Raw genomic sequence first — 16,704 nt, 5'->3', positions numbered from 1 at the left:
CTTTAAAAGGTTGTTTATTGACAGTCTGTCCAGTTTTATCATTTCTTTTTAGGGAGCTTTGCTATATCCTCACTCAGCCATTCTGGAAGCCCCACTCATTCCCTATTCTTAGAAAACTCTTTTTCCCATGTTACTTCTACACTTCAGTTAGTCCCTGTAGGGAGGTCTTTTCTTATTAACCTATGTAAAAATAATCTTTGCTTTATCTCCTTTTCATATTACTCCATAACACTTTTCACTTCCTTAAATTATTTTATATCTATATATAGATATATACTCATAAATATATATGTGTGTATATATATATATATATATATATATATATATATATACACACACACAAACACATATGCATATATATTTGTTGTTTTTCTCCTCCACCAAAATGCAAGCTTCCTGATGGTAGGGATGTTGCATTGTTAATCATTGTGTCCTTAGTGCCTATTACAATGCCTAGTAAGTAGTAGGCCCTCTGTATATATTTGTGAAAGAATGAATGAGTGTAGATATCTAATTTTTTGTTTTGTTTTGTTTTGTTTTGAGAGAGAAAGAGAGAGCACACAAGAGCAGCGTTGGCAGGGGTAGAAGGGGAGAGAGAGAGAGAGAGAATCTTAAGCAGGTTCCACACCCAGTGGGAAGCCCTATGCAGGTCTCAATCTCGTGACTCTGATATCATGACCTGACTGGAAGTCAAGAGTCGGATGCTTACCAACTGAGCTATCCAGGCACCTTGATATCTAGTTTTTTTTTAAGCTTGTGATAAAATAATCATTCTCATAAACTTTGATAACATCCTCAAATGCTATAATAATCCACAGCACTATAAAAGTACTATAAAAGTATAAAAAATAAAATGTCATTATACTTCTAGGAATCAACTACCTACAGAAATACTAGTCTTATATGCAAAGATCATTGTTTATAATTTTTTAAAAACTGGAAAAAAGCTACATATGCAGCAAGAAAAAATGTGAAAATAAATACTAATGAAAAGTATGATGCTACTAAAAGGCATTTTATAATGAAAAGATGTTTATGATAGATGAGAAAAATACATGTGACAAACATTATGAATATGAATTACATGATTAGTAAACAAGAAAACTGTGTGTGTGTGTGTGTCTGTGTCTGTATGTATTTTTTGTTTAGATTTGGGTGTGTGTGTATGATGAGGACTACAGTAAGAGGACTTTTTACTCTATAATTTTACTTTATAGTTTAATGTATAACTTAATAAATAATGAAAAATTTTAAAGAAAATATTGTGACATATCCCATTTTCATGAGTTCTAACATATTGTATCATCTCCTTATAGAATGTATGTGCTAGAAATCAGCATCTCTTGATTTGCCAGAGAGTAGATAAATACTTACCAAATCAATACAGCCAAAGATTGAGTATGTTAATGCAATAGAAAATTCCAAGGGGTAAGATATCAGTAAAACCCGTGAAACTTCTCTTCCAAGTTTCTGAAACCAGAAAATAGGGAGAGGTCTTGCATTACTATATTTAATAAGTGCAAATATGTTCACAGAAGGACCTCCTACTATAAGAGTCAAGGAAAATAGGAAAAATAAATAAGCTGCTTTCACCATTCGACTTTCCTAAGTCATTTCTACTTCTTTGTCTTCCACTCTACTTTTCCTAGCCTTAATTCCCACAGTTCATTATCTTCAGCTTCCACTGGTGGTCTTCATCACTCAGCACTCTTGTCTCACTTCTTAAAACTATTCATTCTCATTATTCTTTTCATCACAGAGTCTCTATCTAAGCTCTTCAATTAATAATATTAGACTCTTCTGTCTCCAGTAATAACTACTAAAGACACTTTATCAATCAATTTTCATGTATTAAAACAACTGTTATTAATTACAGACCTTCTTAAATTTGTGTGTATGGTGATAAAAATCACACATAGAAATTGCTGTAGCAGGATATGGAAGGATGAATAAATCCTCAAATAATATCTCACTTGGAAGTATACAGTGATTATAATTTTGCTGGGATAATAAAGCAGATCCCTTCTGTTGAGATCAGAAAGATATTTTCAACTATATATCAGGATGAATGATATTGGTCCTAATCTTGAAAATAAATGTAGTTATTGTGCTGGCTATAGAAAGAATGATTCAGACCTGGGAAGAATAACATTACAATTGCCTCTCCTTCAATTCTTTCTCTTCTTCCTTCTCCATTTTTTTTGGATTTATTTACTATATTTTATACAAGAAACTATTAGATGCTAGGGATTAGATGGCAAATATGAAATGACAAAAAAAATCCCTACTTTCTCAAGGTTTATATATACTGAAGTAGAAAAGACAGAAAATAATGTAAGGTGACATATAATAAGGTTAAATATATCAGAATGGATAAAAACTTGCCCAGGAATTTTAGGGAACACGAAGTTGGACTGAGCCATTCATATCAAAGAAGGCTTCATAAAGAGGTAAGACATTGGAAACAAGAATAGGACTGAGAAAAATGAAGGAGAGAAGCAACATTCTAGGCAGCTTTAAATTTTTCATTTACTAGTTTTGTTGTAATGTATCTTATTCCAGAAAAAATGTAATAGCATACATTCAAAGTGTGACAAAATAATTAAGGAATGGAAACATAAAATAGAAACAATAATAAAACTAAAATACATATTACATGACCTATGGTTTGATAATGTGAGCAAAAAATTGAATGCAAGAATGAACATGTTTTAAGAAAATGATAAAGCGAGTTTAACTCAGTTACAGGGAGTGTATGATATTAACAAGAGGATAAAGAAAAGACCATGGAGGATTTAAAATAACAAGTTTCCTTATCAGAATTCTGATTTAATTTTGTTGGCAGAAACACAATTGTAGCACTTTAGCTGGGAAGTACTGGTGGCCTCTTAGTTGCTAAGATTATAAAAAGTCCTTTTCCCGACCCTTTTTTTTGTATGTGTGTTATTCTCAAATTCTGTCCCTGAAAATAGCAAGATATCTGCCAGAAAAGTTCAAACAAGCAAACAACAGCAAGAATGACTGAGTTCTTGACAGGTGATTTAGGCATTTAAGTCCAGCCTAAGTTAATAAGTGCCCTTTTCTTGCTTTAGTCAATTTGGGTTGTATTTCTTGTCACTTACAACCAAGGAAGCCCTAATTATTAAAAGTTAAGGTAAATAATGAACAATAAGTGGTAATTGGGAAGATAGAGAAAAGAAGGGTAAAAGATTACATCAAGGTTTTGAACTTCAGAGGTTGAATAAGGGAGTCTTGCAGCACAGTACTTTTCAGGAGGCAAGTATTTTCCATTTAATATCTGTTTAATTTGAGATAGTGACAAGAGAAGCATATCCAAGTGAAACATCAAGCTGGCTATTAGAATAACATGCCTGGAGTCTGAGAGACAAAGTAGTTTAACTAATAGGTATATGTTAGCACTTTCTCCATTGGCATAAAGAAGCTGAGAAGCAGGGAAGTCAAGAAACTGTCCACAGAGTCACACACAGTGAGTACTGAAGACAGTGTTTTTTTTTTTTTTTTTTTTTTGAAGACAGTGTTTGAGTAAAATCAGTCTGTCTGGATTTATCCTATCAACCATTTTGCTATATGAGAAGTGTGTTTCAGAGACATGCACTTTTTGGGATAGCTGAACCTACCTGGAAACACTAGTAACTTGATGAGTTTATGGGTTTAAGGAATCAGCTTGCATTCAGAAAAGCTGGCCTATAGTAAATCTTGTAAAATGTTGGCTGCCTTAGTGAATGTAGGAATAGGATTCTATAATGCCTCTAGGAGAAGACTGTGGGTTAGAGATGTGGGTCTAATATATAAATTCATTCATGTCATTAATCACAGCAAACAAAACTGAAACTTGTGCATTTAGGAGACTGTGAAATTGATCATTACTACTGAGTTCAGGTCAGATAAATACAGTCTACAATACTCTTTGCAAAAGATGGGTCCTGGATATTATGCTGTATTATCTTAAACTGATGATTATAAACTTCTGAATAAGAGTGGGCAGCTGAGTAATTTGAAAGAATCCTTCACTTAATAACCTAATTCTTCCTCCTTATCTCTGCCAAAATTAGAAATGAAGATGCCCAGATTGAATTTCCAGGGAAAATGGAGAATTTGTTTAAAATGTATAGGAAAAATCTAATGCGTACTTATTTAAATCAATCCATCACTCATTACACACAATCCATTTTGGGGTACTATTGCATCTTCTCTCATCCTTTCATTGTCCTCCAGGTTTCTGTTCTTCATGTTTGGATTCCTTCCACTGATGGTTCCTTTATCATATAGTGCTGGTGTAGAGAGGGAAATGTTGAGGTGGGGGGAGCAGGAAATTGATGTCTCATCTACAATGAGTCTTCTCATTAGAATTACTTTTGAATTAAAATTTTCAAGTTGTTATTTTTTGTTTTGTTATTCAGCAATAAAGAGGAGCTCTACTCTGATATGTTCTCATTTGAAACAGAAGAATTTTACAAGTATTGCTAAAGTCTTTTGGTGCACTAATATTCTGTAATTCTGAATTTAAAGCCAATACAATCGAAATAAATCAGTTGTGATATCAGTAAAAATATTCACATTTACTGGAGAATGTTACTATCTTAAGAAATACAGTTGGATGCCTGGGTGAAGAAATACAGTTGGATGCCTGCCTGGGTGGCGCAGTGGTTGAGCATCTGCCTTTGGCTCAGGTCATGATCCTGGGGTCCTGCGATGGAGTCCCACATTGGGCTCCCCACAGGGAGCCTGCTTCTCCTTCTGCCTGTGTCTCTGCCTCTCTCTGTGTGTTTCTTATGAATAAATAAAATCTTAAAAAAAGAAATAGTTATTTCTCTGGTACAAAGTATGTGATTGGATAGTCAATTAAATGGAAGCAAGACACATTCATGCACATTTAGCACGAGGACATAAAGCAAAATTCATGTGAGACAAAAAAAAAAATAGGCTGTGTATGGGGGTGCCTGGGTGACTAAGTCAGCTGAGTGTCTGACTCTTGATTTTGGCTCAGGTCATGATCTCAGGGTCTCAGGATGGAGCCCCACAAAGGGATCCGTGCTCAGTTGGGTGTCTACTGGAGGATTCTTGCTCTCTCTCCCTTCTCTCTGCCTCCCCTCCACCTGTGCTCTAAAATAAATAAATACATCTTTAAAAAAACATGCTCGGTATGAAGAGCTCTGGGTTAAACCAGAAATTACCAGGTAGTCTATAATGCCAATTATATGAATCAGTAGCAGAATTATTTTGCTGATTTGGGGAATGGTTTTAAGGTCAGGACTATACTTTTCTTTCATTAAGAGAATCATCAGTGACCCCATGCCTAATGCATATATACTTATCAAGGAAGCCTTCATATTATTTACTTGTTTTAATTGGGCATGTCAGGAATTTAAACATTCTATTAATATTTACTAAAAAATCATGTTAGAATTACTTTTGAATTAAAATTTTCAATCAAGAGCTTACTACTTAAAGAAAATAATATTATGGAGGCCAGTAACAGCCTTATTTTACCTCTACAGTCTTTAAAGCCTCAGAAGAGAATTAAGATGTTTGAAATTAAGATGTTCCTAAAGAACTGGTCACTTACCGCTTGTCCATAATTCCTATATGACACGGAATTAAAAGAAGACAATTCAATTGTTGTTAGAACTGATGCAATAATTGCAATAATTATGCAGAAGATGTTAGTGGTCAAAGCACATGTAATCTGAAAAGAAGATATATGGTAAGCTTGTTGTATTCAGAATAAACACTTTGTTTAAGCAGTTGGTATTGCTGAAAAAAATCATTTAGTCAAAGCTCTGATCTACTTTCTGAAGCTTTAGAGGTGCTGATATGCTTGCCATTAGAATAAAATACTTTCCTGGCTTATGTGAAACCCAGTTAATCTGGAGGGAACAGTGAACTATCACACCAATAGGCATCAGCCTTCCATTTGGGCTAAAAAATGTTGTAATTTATAATCTTCTGAGTTATTTGGAAGAAATATTAAGTACAGGATTTGAACAAAAGTAGTTCCACAGTAAAATGAAAAAGAAACAAAAAAGATGGAAAATGACTGCTCATAGAGATAAGCCAAATTAAAAAAAAAAAAAGAAATAAGCCAAATGAGATTCATTGATTTTTAATCCAGGATTTTCATTCTCTAGGGAAATCCATCGATATCTTTGAATATAAGTTTTTATCTGTACAATTGTGAGATCATACTCATTGATTTTGTAGCTCTAAGAGTCTAAGATTTTTTTTTTCCTTCTCAATATCTTATCTATCCCATAGATGGATCTTCTGGAAAGATCTTCTACTGTATTACAAGATATAATCCTGTTCCCAAACTAGTTAGGAAAGTGAAGTTTTACAGTAATATTATGTCTATATATAAAGGCATTATTAATTTTTTTCTACTAGTAAAGTTCATACAATGTTAAAGGTATATTACCAACCCCCCCAAAAAAACCCTGTATTTAAATTTAGAAACTTTACATAATGATTCTAACCATTATAGATTACAATCTACATTAAATTATGTGCTCCTAGCTTTTGTTTAATTCTTTATAAGTAGGGTAGGGTCTTTCATTGTTTAATCACTAAAACCTACTTAGCTGTATTAAAAGGGATTTCTAGGATACCCTAAGCATCTCCACTTACCATTCCTTGAGTTGGATGCCTTGTTGCTCTTATTATGGAGACTCCTGCAATGATAAACTGGATATAAAAACATATTTAATTTATAAATACTCATTGATAGTGCTCATCAACTTAAAATGTATTTTTAACAACTCCCTCTTTTAGGTAAATTATTTTTAGAATATCAAGAGTAACAAAATATAAAGAAGTTTCAGTAGAAGGGGTCAGAACAAGTAATGAAATGAAAGCTCACAGCAGGGTCATTTAATCACAGAAACATAGGGGACAGTGGGCAGAATTCAGGTTGTGGTATATGCCAAAGACGACTTAAAGGGTCCTGAATCAAGGGCCAAGTTTGCTTATATTTGTGCAAGCTTTCTGAACTCACCTGATTAGCATTCCAAATGCTATCCTTCCTAATAAAATGAAGCCACTGATTACAATTACTGTATATATATCCAGATACGAAAAAAGTGGCTCATGAGTCTACCCCAAATTGTGTTTGTACAAAATATACCTCTTGAGACTGTGGCCATTATTAATGTAATAATAATTCATGTTTTTGCCCTTTTTTAAAAAAAAAAGAATTTCCATTATTTCATACTAGGTTACATTGTCTATTTCCCAGAAGTGTAAAGCTATGCCATATTGTTTGAAGGTGAGTTGCATAATTTCCTTGAAATACTCCCTTTGTCTTATCTGTTCCAGTGTTTTTTTTTTTTTTTAACAAAAATCTAAGTCAAAGGATAATCTGTGGAAAAACAGCATTCAGGCTATACCATTTATAGGAAGACTAAACCTTAAAGCTACTAACTCCTCCAGGATAACTTAAACTTACACACTAAGCACTTCATTTTGCAACAAAAGCTTAGATTTCTAAGGAATTAGACAATGAAAGGAAGAATATAAAGTTGAACTTTAAACCGGAGTGCTCTGTAGCTAGAGTATCAAACCATGAGCTTCACAAAATGTCTTTCAAAAGTTTATGACAGTTTTGCATTGGATTAAATTTAATTGAAATTTTATACTTTATTCCAGAAGCTATTTTTATAATGTACAATTAAACACTGACAGACATTAATCATTTATCTGATTGTCTGAAAATTCAATATTTTTTTCTAAAGCAATTCTTTGACATTTCTGAGCCAATGTATAGAGGCAGGGGATCTCCTAGACACTACTGCTTTCTCTATAGCACTCTCAAATGGTGGCCATTTTCTTTCTTTCTTTTTTTTTTTTTATTGGAGTTCAATTTGCCAACATACAGCATAACACCCAGTGCTCATCCCACCAAGTGCTCCCCTCAGTGCCCATCACCCAGTCACCTCAACCCCCCGCCCTTATAACATTGGTTCACATGTTGGGTAAGTGGTCTCCTCATCCACTGATGACTTGGTCACTCTACTCATGGTGATTTGAATTCTTGTCTCATTCTCTCTGTAATACTTCTTAAACCTTGGTAATTTATGTATATATGTGTGATCCTTCTAATACCTTGGGCTTGTGGTTCTTTGAATGTCTCTTCTCTAGTCCTCTGATTTCATCCTAGCTCAGTCACTCACAACCATATTCATTTTTTTTTTTTGTGCTTGTTTCTGCCAGTAAGTAGAACACCTTTCAAATCTCAAGTATCCCACTTTGACCACTAGCTTCTATATTTCTACATCACATCTTATAGTATCATAACTCTAACAATCCTTTGACCTCATCTGGATCTATAATCGAGGCCCTTACCTCCCTGTTATATTCCCTCCTTTACCAGCTTAAATTCCACGGCCAACTATTACACTCGCTTATGTACACTTTCAACTCCTTTGCACTATTCTTGTTGGATCATAGATGCATGGTTAAACCCAAATTCTGATTAAATGCAGTTCTCCTTCTCACTGAATGCCTGAACCAATGCAGCCAAACAGGACCAGAGAAAGACACACAATCATCTTGGCACATCTCACTACACACATCATGTTCCTAAAGCTTAAGTGAGCTCTTAATGCTTACTGAAAGTCAAACTACTTTTGCACAATGCATATACTCTCTCACTTTTTCTAGATGACTATTTCATGTCCTCTCATCAAAAATCCAATCCATTATCCCATTCTCATTTTTAGCTCATGATCTGGCTTCCTAATTTGCTGAGATATTTGAAGCCATTGGAAGAAAAGTTCCATAAGCTCCCAACATCCCATCTACCTGCCTATCAAAATTTGTCCTTTCTCTTTGTTCCTCTACCTTTCCATCCTATTACCCATCTTGGCACTATTTACATTAAAGATGGATAATTCTTTCTTATGAGGGCTATCCTATATGTTGTGGGATATTTAGCCATATCCTTGGCTTCTGCCTACTAGATGCTCATCCCAGCTGTGAAAACCAAGAATGTCTCCAGACATCACCAAATATTCTCTAAGGGGCAAAACCACCTCTAGTTGAGAACCACTGCTAGAGATAAACTGTCCATGAACCAAAGTATTTATGTGTTCAGATTCATCATCTCTTGCCTACATGAGTCTAATAATCCCTCCCTCCATCCATTTATTTTATATCGATTTTCCCTCTTCTGGTTTGGTCCCCTCAGTAAAAGACATGATACTTCCATCTTACTGAAACAAATAAGCAAACTTTCTCTTGACTGAAATTTCCTCCAGCTACTACCCCATTTCTCAAGGCCACATTACACCAGCGTCCTTAAAGGAGTTGTATTTGCTGTGTCTAGTTCTTCTCTTCCTATTATTTCTTAAACCAACTAGTCAGGTTTTGCCTCACCATTCCTTGTCCAGTTTATTGCTGGCTCCCACACTGTTAACTCCAATGGTCAGTTCTCAGCCCTATTTGGCAAAATAACAGAATTTAATATAGTTTATCTTTCCCTATTTGTTCACTTAGTTTTGAGGTTGCCATGCTCCTCAAATTTTTCTACTACCTTATGGCTGTCTAGAAACCATAGAAGAAAGCAGGTAATGTCAAATTTAGATAATATTTGAGTATAGGCTTATTGTGTGAAGAAGGTAAGGACCCTAAATATGAAAATTAATCATGCTAATGGATATTAGGTTATGATTGTCTTTAACATATCTAAAGACACTCCAACCTATGGTTGTAATTGTGTATTCCCTTCTGTATCCACATTTCTTGGCAAAATGTGAGGTTTTGCCTTGTAAATTAAAGGTGCTCAAAAAAACGTTTGTTGAAAAAAGGAATTTGATATTGAATTAAGTCTACCAACATGGGATTTACTTACATAATTAGCCTGAAATCTCTGTTTAAAAACTGTTCCCTATCTTCCACTAGTGGCAAGAATAGGATTTACTGAATGATTAAATCATATAAACATATTTTACTCACAATAATGCCCCATAGAGAACATCCTGTTTTGTAAGTTATAGGTTCATACGTCCCAAAGACTCCTCTAATTTGTCCCATATACAAAATCAATAAGAAATACCACATGAAAACATGAAATATGCCAATCATAATCTGGACAGCCTGTGAGAAGAGAAGGTATTAGCACTGAAACTATGTGATTTATAACATAATAAATAAATTAACTATAAGAAACATGCAGTACTTTTATGAAAGATAAAAGTAAAATAGCAATGCACTTATCATGTATTTTCTGGACTGGTTAGCCCCAAAAGAAAGCCCTAACTAGGAAGTACTGAGGTTTACCAAATAGGAATCAGCCATACTTGGAGCATGCTCAAGTATGCTCAATAATAATTCTGGTCAATTCTCCCATAAATAGTTGATGATCTGACTCTACAATTGGCTATCCTCCATACCTATTAAGTAATGGCATGAGAGGAGAATACCGAAGGTATTTGGGGGAAAATACAGCTACTAATATATTTGGATGCAGGAAGTCATGCATCCAATATATTCTTGTAAATTAGTAATTTATGAAGGTTGAATCACTTTTTGCATCTTTTAAAGACTTATCTTTGCTTTCAAGGCATATTTGGTATCTATCTTTTTCACAAGTATGCTGCAGTAAGGTACAGTCCAACATAGAGATGCAGAGTACCTAGTGTAGATTTACTTGTACAAGGTTTTCCTATTGGATAGGGGATGGGTTGGTGGAGGGGAAAATTATTACTCAATTTTAATTTGTAAGATATTACAATCCAAGCAAATATGTGCCAGTAAATTTATTTCTCAATTTATAAATGAACATGTATTTCATATACTGAATCACATTTTTAATTACTCTTTAAAAATTTCTGAGGTTGGGGCATCTCCTGGCTCAATCGGTAGAGCATGACGCTTGATCTCAGGGTTATGAGTTTAAGCACTATGTTGGGTGTGGAGCCTACTTAACAAAAATAAAAAATAAAAAAAAATTCAGAGGATATATTATTTTCACTTTAATATAAACTTTATTTTAATTAATTTTTAACATATTTTATTTATTTATTCATGAGAGACAGAGAGACAGAGGCAGACATAGGTAGAGGGAAAAGCAGGCTCCCCCAAGGGAGCCTGATGTAGGACTAGATCCCAGGATCCTGGGATCACAACCTGAGCCAAAGGCAGACGCTCAACCACCCAGGAGCCCCTTAATATAAACTTTAATAGTAAGCTATTTAATGATTTAACTTTAATAGTCTCAGCTCTTTGTAAAGCAAGTAATCTAAAAATACATAAATGCAATTGGCTAATATTAAAGATATATTTTAGAGAATTCTCTTTTATAGAAAGATCACTTTTTGTTAACAATCTTATGCATTTTTATAGTTTTAGAATTTAAGATTTCCTCTGCATCTAATTTGGAAGAAAGGCATTATTTTCAGAGATACTTTGGATTTGATTGGGAGAAAATCCTTTACTAGATTGCAAAATCCTTAAGAGCCTGGACTTTAGCTGTCTCACTGTTGTCACCAGTCTCCAAAAGCGGGTCCCAGCATACCTCTTGCATAAGCACATTAGTATGGAGAATATTAATTCCACATGACTTTCCCAACTCTTAAATGAGTGAGCTTGAAAGATAGTGTCTCCTTTTATAATTGGCGGTTATCCTATATAATACTAGGAAATATTTAAGTAGCCAAAGCTTCAAAAGAACTCTATAAGAAAGCAAGGCTGCTAGTGTGTGGAGAACAAGCTGGGTTTTTTCACTTAAAAATGGTTTTTGACTTAGATCCAATGAATGGGACTTTAGGAGGTCATAGGCCTCTCCCACACACACACCAAAAATATAAGCGCAAATGATTACGATACATACATGAAGCTGGGGAGGAGATTCCGCACTTTCTTCCTATGTCCAAAAGGGTCTGTGACTCCAAAAAGATTATAAACTTCTGCTGAAGTCAGGCGGGAGACTTAGACAATTAATCTACACAGTGGCTAAGTTCAAAGGAAAAGATCTTTCTCCTTTAGATGTGAAAAAGCATGATCTTCATAATTCCTTGGTGTTTATTAAGAGCTAGCTCAGCTGTTTACAATTGAAGAGACAAACTAATAATCATCCTATTGCATAGACATCAATACAGTAATTGAAAGAGATCAGCAATAGATCCCTTTCCTGGTTTAAGAAAAAAACACTTTCTTTTATTCTTTTTTGGGATTTACTATCCTATGTATGTTGGTTTAGTCACTATGCTTATATATAAGCATATATTTATGAAGAGACATGAGTGATCAGTCAAAATTTGTAGAAGACAATCAATATTTAAAAAAATATTTTTGGGTGAAGGGGAGTGGGAGATACAGGAAGATTGCAGATATGGAATGAATAAGGCACAGGAATAAAAGGCACAGCACAAGGAATATAGTTAGTAATACTGTTAAGCATTATATGGTGACAGATGGTAGCTATGCTTGTGATAAGCTTAACATAATGTAGAGAGATGTCAAATTATTACGTTGAACACCTGAAACTGATGTAACATTGTGTGTCAACTGTACTTAAATTTTTTTTTTAAATCCATTTTGAGGGATCCCTGGGTGGCTCAGTGGTTTAGCGCCTGCCTTCAGCCCAGGGCGTTATCCTGGAGTCCCGGGATAAAGTCCCACATCAGGCTCCCTGCAGGGACCCTGCTTCTCCCTCTGCCTATGTCTCTGCCTCTACCTCTGTGTGTGTCTCTCATGAGTAAATAAATAAAATCTTTAAAAATAATAATAAAATCCATTTTGACCCTTTTGACTTAAGCAAATAAGCCCCTCTCCAGATTCAAGAATAATCCTTAGTAAATTGAAGTAGTGCATAGTCCTGAATTTAGTCAAAGTGAAGTTTTACTTACCCCTAAAACAAGACTATCTGCTGGAGAGATTTTTGAACACATACATGGAGCCATACTACCAGCATTTCTTCTAGATGATTATGCTTCTAATCTTTGGTGATATCTTTATTAACTTCTACAAAACAATACAAAACATATATATACACTTTGCTCAAAAGAAGATACTTAAGTTTGATTCTTTCCTTGTTTTACAACCACCTCCCCAAACTATGAAGCAATTGCTCTCTCCTTTCTGTGCCTAACTTCATAAAGGCATCAGCTTGCATCTTCCTGTTCTGAATAACGGCCTCCATAAGTGAAAAGCCTCTCTCTACAACTAAAATATAAAGGCATATTACAATCATTTTTTCTAAGTAGTAAACAGTGGCTCTGGATGATAAAATATGAAGAATGCTTAGGGAACAGTGTTAGAGAATTTTCAGCAAAGCTTTTAACAAATTATTTGCAATTCATAATCAGTTCAATGCAATTCATTATGACATGTTTGCGTTTCAAAACCAAGTTCTTGTACTTAAATTGATCATGGGTTTATGATATTTTTTTCTGATACATACTTGCTATCTAGTTCTTCTTTCTATATGAAAGAACTTTTTCTGCCACCAGACAACTTACCAAAGTTGCTTCCGCAATCCTAAAGGCTTCTCCTAGGAGTTCTTTTGTTGTTGTTTCTTCCCCCATCCCCCATTATTCCTGCATTTCTCCCTGGTGTTTAGGAAACCTTGCTGATAACTATATCCTTTGTAGATCTGACATTACATTGTTCTACATCTTCTAATATGCCATACTTAGGTCAATAACACGAATCATGCCACTTAGCCAGGTGATTATCTAATGGATGATCTTAAACCCTGAGCCTTGGTCCTTTCAAAAGGAGGGTTTGAGTCAATGACCTCTCACTCCCTTACCCTTAAAATCTCATGATTTGATTATTTTAATGAGTCTTCAGTTTCTAAGATTGACTTTCCGAATATCCCTTAATTCTATAAAGTACAGAGACAGAAAAAAGCTAGGTAAGAATTACAAGACCTACTGGCTGTAGAGAAAATACTATGTTAATAATTTAAGTATAAATAATAAGTCTCATATATTAAACACCACCTTTGAGAAATATCAAAGAAAGGGTACAGTTGCCTAAAGGCAATCAAGGCAATCATTCTGTCATGCTTAAATGAAAGACACAGAATTAAAGAATTAATATATTAAGTAACAGGAAGTCATGTCTAGATTGCTGTCGTCACTTTCGAGATAAAAGGAAAATAAGAAAACGTAATTACTCCTGAGATGGAGACCAGCATTGGGTTCCTTGCTCAGCAGAGAGGCTGCTTTTCCCTCTCCCTCTGTCCATCTCCCCACCTGTGCTCATGCTCACTCTCTCACTCTCTATCTCAAATAAATAAAATCTTTAAAAAAAAAAGATAGTCCTTTTATGTATGTATAAAAATTCTTTTCACAGTTGATAGTGGAAGCATCATGAGTGACTTGGGCAGAATATGTAGCAACATTATAGTTTCCATCAAGCCCCCTCCCAAATCTCCCCAGGTGAAGTATTCACTAAAATACAAGAAAGAAACAGACTGTGTGTTTAAAATTCTTTAGCTTAGTTGATGGAAGGAAGAAACTACGCAATATATTTCTGAAATATAAAATACAAGAAACTACAATATATTTCTTTGGCTTAATTGATGGAAGGCAGAAAAAAGAAATGTATTCCTAAAATATAGGAAATACAAGAAATCACAATATATTTCTGGAACAAATAATGGTTAAATTTTTTTTACAAAAGCATTCTATTCTATGACCAGTTAAGTATTTCATTTTTGTAAAAAAAAAAAAAAAAAACTCTAAATAAAAAACAAAACTTACTAATTTGTTTTTATTTTCTGGAGAGCCCATCCCTAAACCAAAAAGCATGTTCCAAAGAACAAGCAGAACAAGCCTCCAGCCCTATCCCCAACCCTATCCTCATCCCATACACTCGCTTTATGACACACAACTTTTCCAACAGTCGACAGAGAGCACATGTCTGGAAACCACTTCTCCATTTTTAGCAGATACGACTCCTCCTGTCCTCAGAATACAGCCCAAACCCTTCGGCAGGTTGGATAAAGCCCCTGAGGAGCTGCTCCCTGCGCACCTTCGGGCCTCACCCGGGCCCTCCCTGGGTTTGGCCCCTCAGGCCTCCGCAGCAGCCTGCTTTGGAAAGCGTCCGCGGCCCCTCTCCTTCTCCCCTACGCGGCATCGGTGTCGTCTAACGCTGGACGCTCGGGACCGGCTCCCAAGGCAGCGGGAGCTCCCGGAGCTCCCGGAATTCACTTCTGCCCACTCAGGGCCGGTCCTGGGCTGTGACTGAGGGACTCCGGCTGGACGAGGCCACACGGGCCGGGGCGCGGACACGGCTGAGGCCCGGCGTCTGCACCAGCGCAGACCGGGCAGGAGAGCGAGGGTGGGCGGCACCGCACTCGGTCTCCGCGCCGCTTTTCGCCTTTTAACACTTAAGAAATACTGTAAGCGAAGCGACATCATTACCCTTCATTTTACGCGGTCAAGGTCCTAGGGATTGAGTTTCGCCCTCTCAGGCCCAGGCCCGGGCCCAGGGAGGACCCCCGCGGGGGCTGGTCTCCCCGCCCAGGAGCACCCCTGCAGCGCCGGTCTGGGTCTTCCCGCCAGTGCCCAGGCCCAGAGCGAGAGGCGGATCTCAGCGGGCGGCGCCCCTAGAGCCAGGTCCCCCCGCAAGCATCGCTGAAACAGCAAGGAGCCCGGGACCCGGCGGCCCTCAGGCTCCTCAGGCTCCTCAGGCCGCGCGGGCCTCCAACGGCAGCAGCCCCGGCGCTGCCCTCGTGCGCCTGCGCATCCACCCCGGCGGGGCATCCCGCGTGCGCAGGCTCCGTAGGGCGCTGCGGGCCGGACTGCGCGGTCAGGCGCCCGCTGCCGCTCGGCGTTTGAAGAAACGGCTTCGAATTCTAGCTTCCGACGTCGGTCTTTCCGGTGCATTCGCCGCGGAGCGACCGGGATCACCTTCTTTGCCCTCAGAGGAAAATTGTAGGAGGTGTATGTATCGACAAAGGCAGATAGTGGAGTCCGCAACTATCCTCCACCTCTGTGAAAAAACGTGAGAAGCCAGAGATGGAAATTAATGAAGAGACCATTTGGCCAGACTCTAGAATGACTTTTTCATCCACCTGCTGAGGTGAGTTTACCTTTCAGGTTACACCTGGTAATCAGTTTTCTATTTGATGTGGAGAGTCGCTAAAACGTGTTGAAAAGATTTGTAAAGAAGTGGAGGTAGCGGCTGGAAGACACAGAAGGGTCTTAACGTGGTAGGTGAGGAAGTCGGGGGGTCGTGGTGAACCTCAAGCAAAAAGTGTGATCTTAAAGGCCAAGTACAGGTACGCCCGTTATGCACGTGTCGTGACTTACTGGGGGAGTAAAGTACCCGGAGAGCAGACATTCCTACAGCTACCGAAAGTCATGAAGTCTTGTTTTTTCCAGGAGAATTTATATTGGTATTTCGGGAAAATTAAAATTCAAGCTTGTGGTGTAAATATTTAGTAAATGATAGTAAAACATTCAGGAACAGAGACAGATTTTTCTTTTTTAAAGAAATTGCCTAAAAAAAGAAAGAAGAAAGAAAGAAACTGCCTAAGTACCACTAACACCCCAACCCCCCTTATTTTGCCAAAGCCAAATTACAAGTATGTCTTAAAGCCACCAAGTTCTTTTATGATCATTTATACCTTGAAAATCAGTTATAAACTCAATAGCTTTCTTATTAGCCTCATAACTAACTTCCTTGTTAGCCTCATAACTAACTAACTTCATTGTGACTCTCCTCAAAAGAAAA

The 16,704-nt window shown here is 36.7% G+C and overlaps 1 protein-coding gene and 1 long non-coding RNA gene across 9 annotated transcripts in view; one reads left to right on the top strand and one right to left on the bottom strand.

Annotated features, from left to right (window-relative positions):
- LOC140612208 (membrane-spanning 4-domains subfamily A member 13-like) overlaps positions 1-15,684 on the bottom strand; it is a 74,564-nt gene extending 58,880 nt beyond the window's left edge. For 3 of the 5 annotated variants that reach the window (XR_012013507.1, XR_012013508.1, XM_072789281.1), the window contains exons 1-6: positions 15,390-15,684; positions 12,864-12,978; positions 9,970-10,110; positions 6,646-6,702; positions 5,588-5,707; positions 1,375-1,470 (exon numbers count right to left, since the gene is read on the bottom strand). Coding sequence is in view for 3 of the 5 variants with exons in the window: in XM_072789281.1 (XP_072645382.1) it covers positions 1,375-1,470; positions 5,588-5,707; positions 6,646-6,702; positions 9,970-10,110; positions 12,864-12,917 (468 nt within the window). In the remaining 2 variants the exon portion in view is untranslated. Of the gene's footprint in view, positions 1-1,374; positions 1,471-5,587; positions 5,708-6,645; positions 6,703-9,969; positions 10,111-12,863; positions 12,979-14,997; positions 15,232-15,389 lie in introns of those variants that run through there. The other 2 variants (XM_072789279.1, XM_072789280.1) reach the window with 2 other exon arrangements.
- A 38-nt stretch (positions 15,685-15,722) lies between these two features.
- The window catches only part of LOC140612209 (uncharacterized), a 72,594-nt gene continuing 71,612 nt past the window's right edge, over positions 15,723-16,704 (top strand). For 2 of the 4 annotated variants that reach the window (XR_012013511.1, XR_012013513.1), the window contains exon 1: positions 15,726-16,050. This is a non-coding gene — a long non-coding RNA (uncharacterized lncRNA). Of the gene's footprint in view, positions 16,051-16,704 lie in introns of all 4 variants that reach the window. The other 2 variants (XR_012013510.1, XR_012013509.1) reach the window with 2 other exon arrangements.

Source organism: Canis lupus, chromosome 21 (assembly GCF_048164855.1).
Source record: "Canis lupus baileyi chromosome 21, mCanLup2.hap1, whole genome shotgun sequence".
In the NCBI taxonomy this organism is placed as follows: Eukaryota; Metazoa; Chordata; class Mammalia; order Carnivora; family Canidae; genus Canis; species Canis lupus.
The sequence above is the reverse complement of the archived record's forward strand: the minus strand, read 5'-3'. Positions and strand labels throughout refer to the sequence as shown.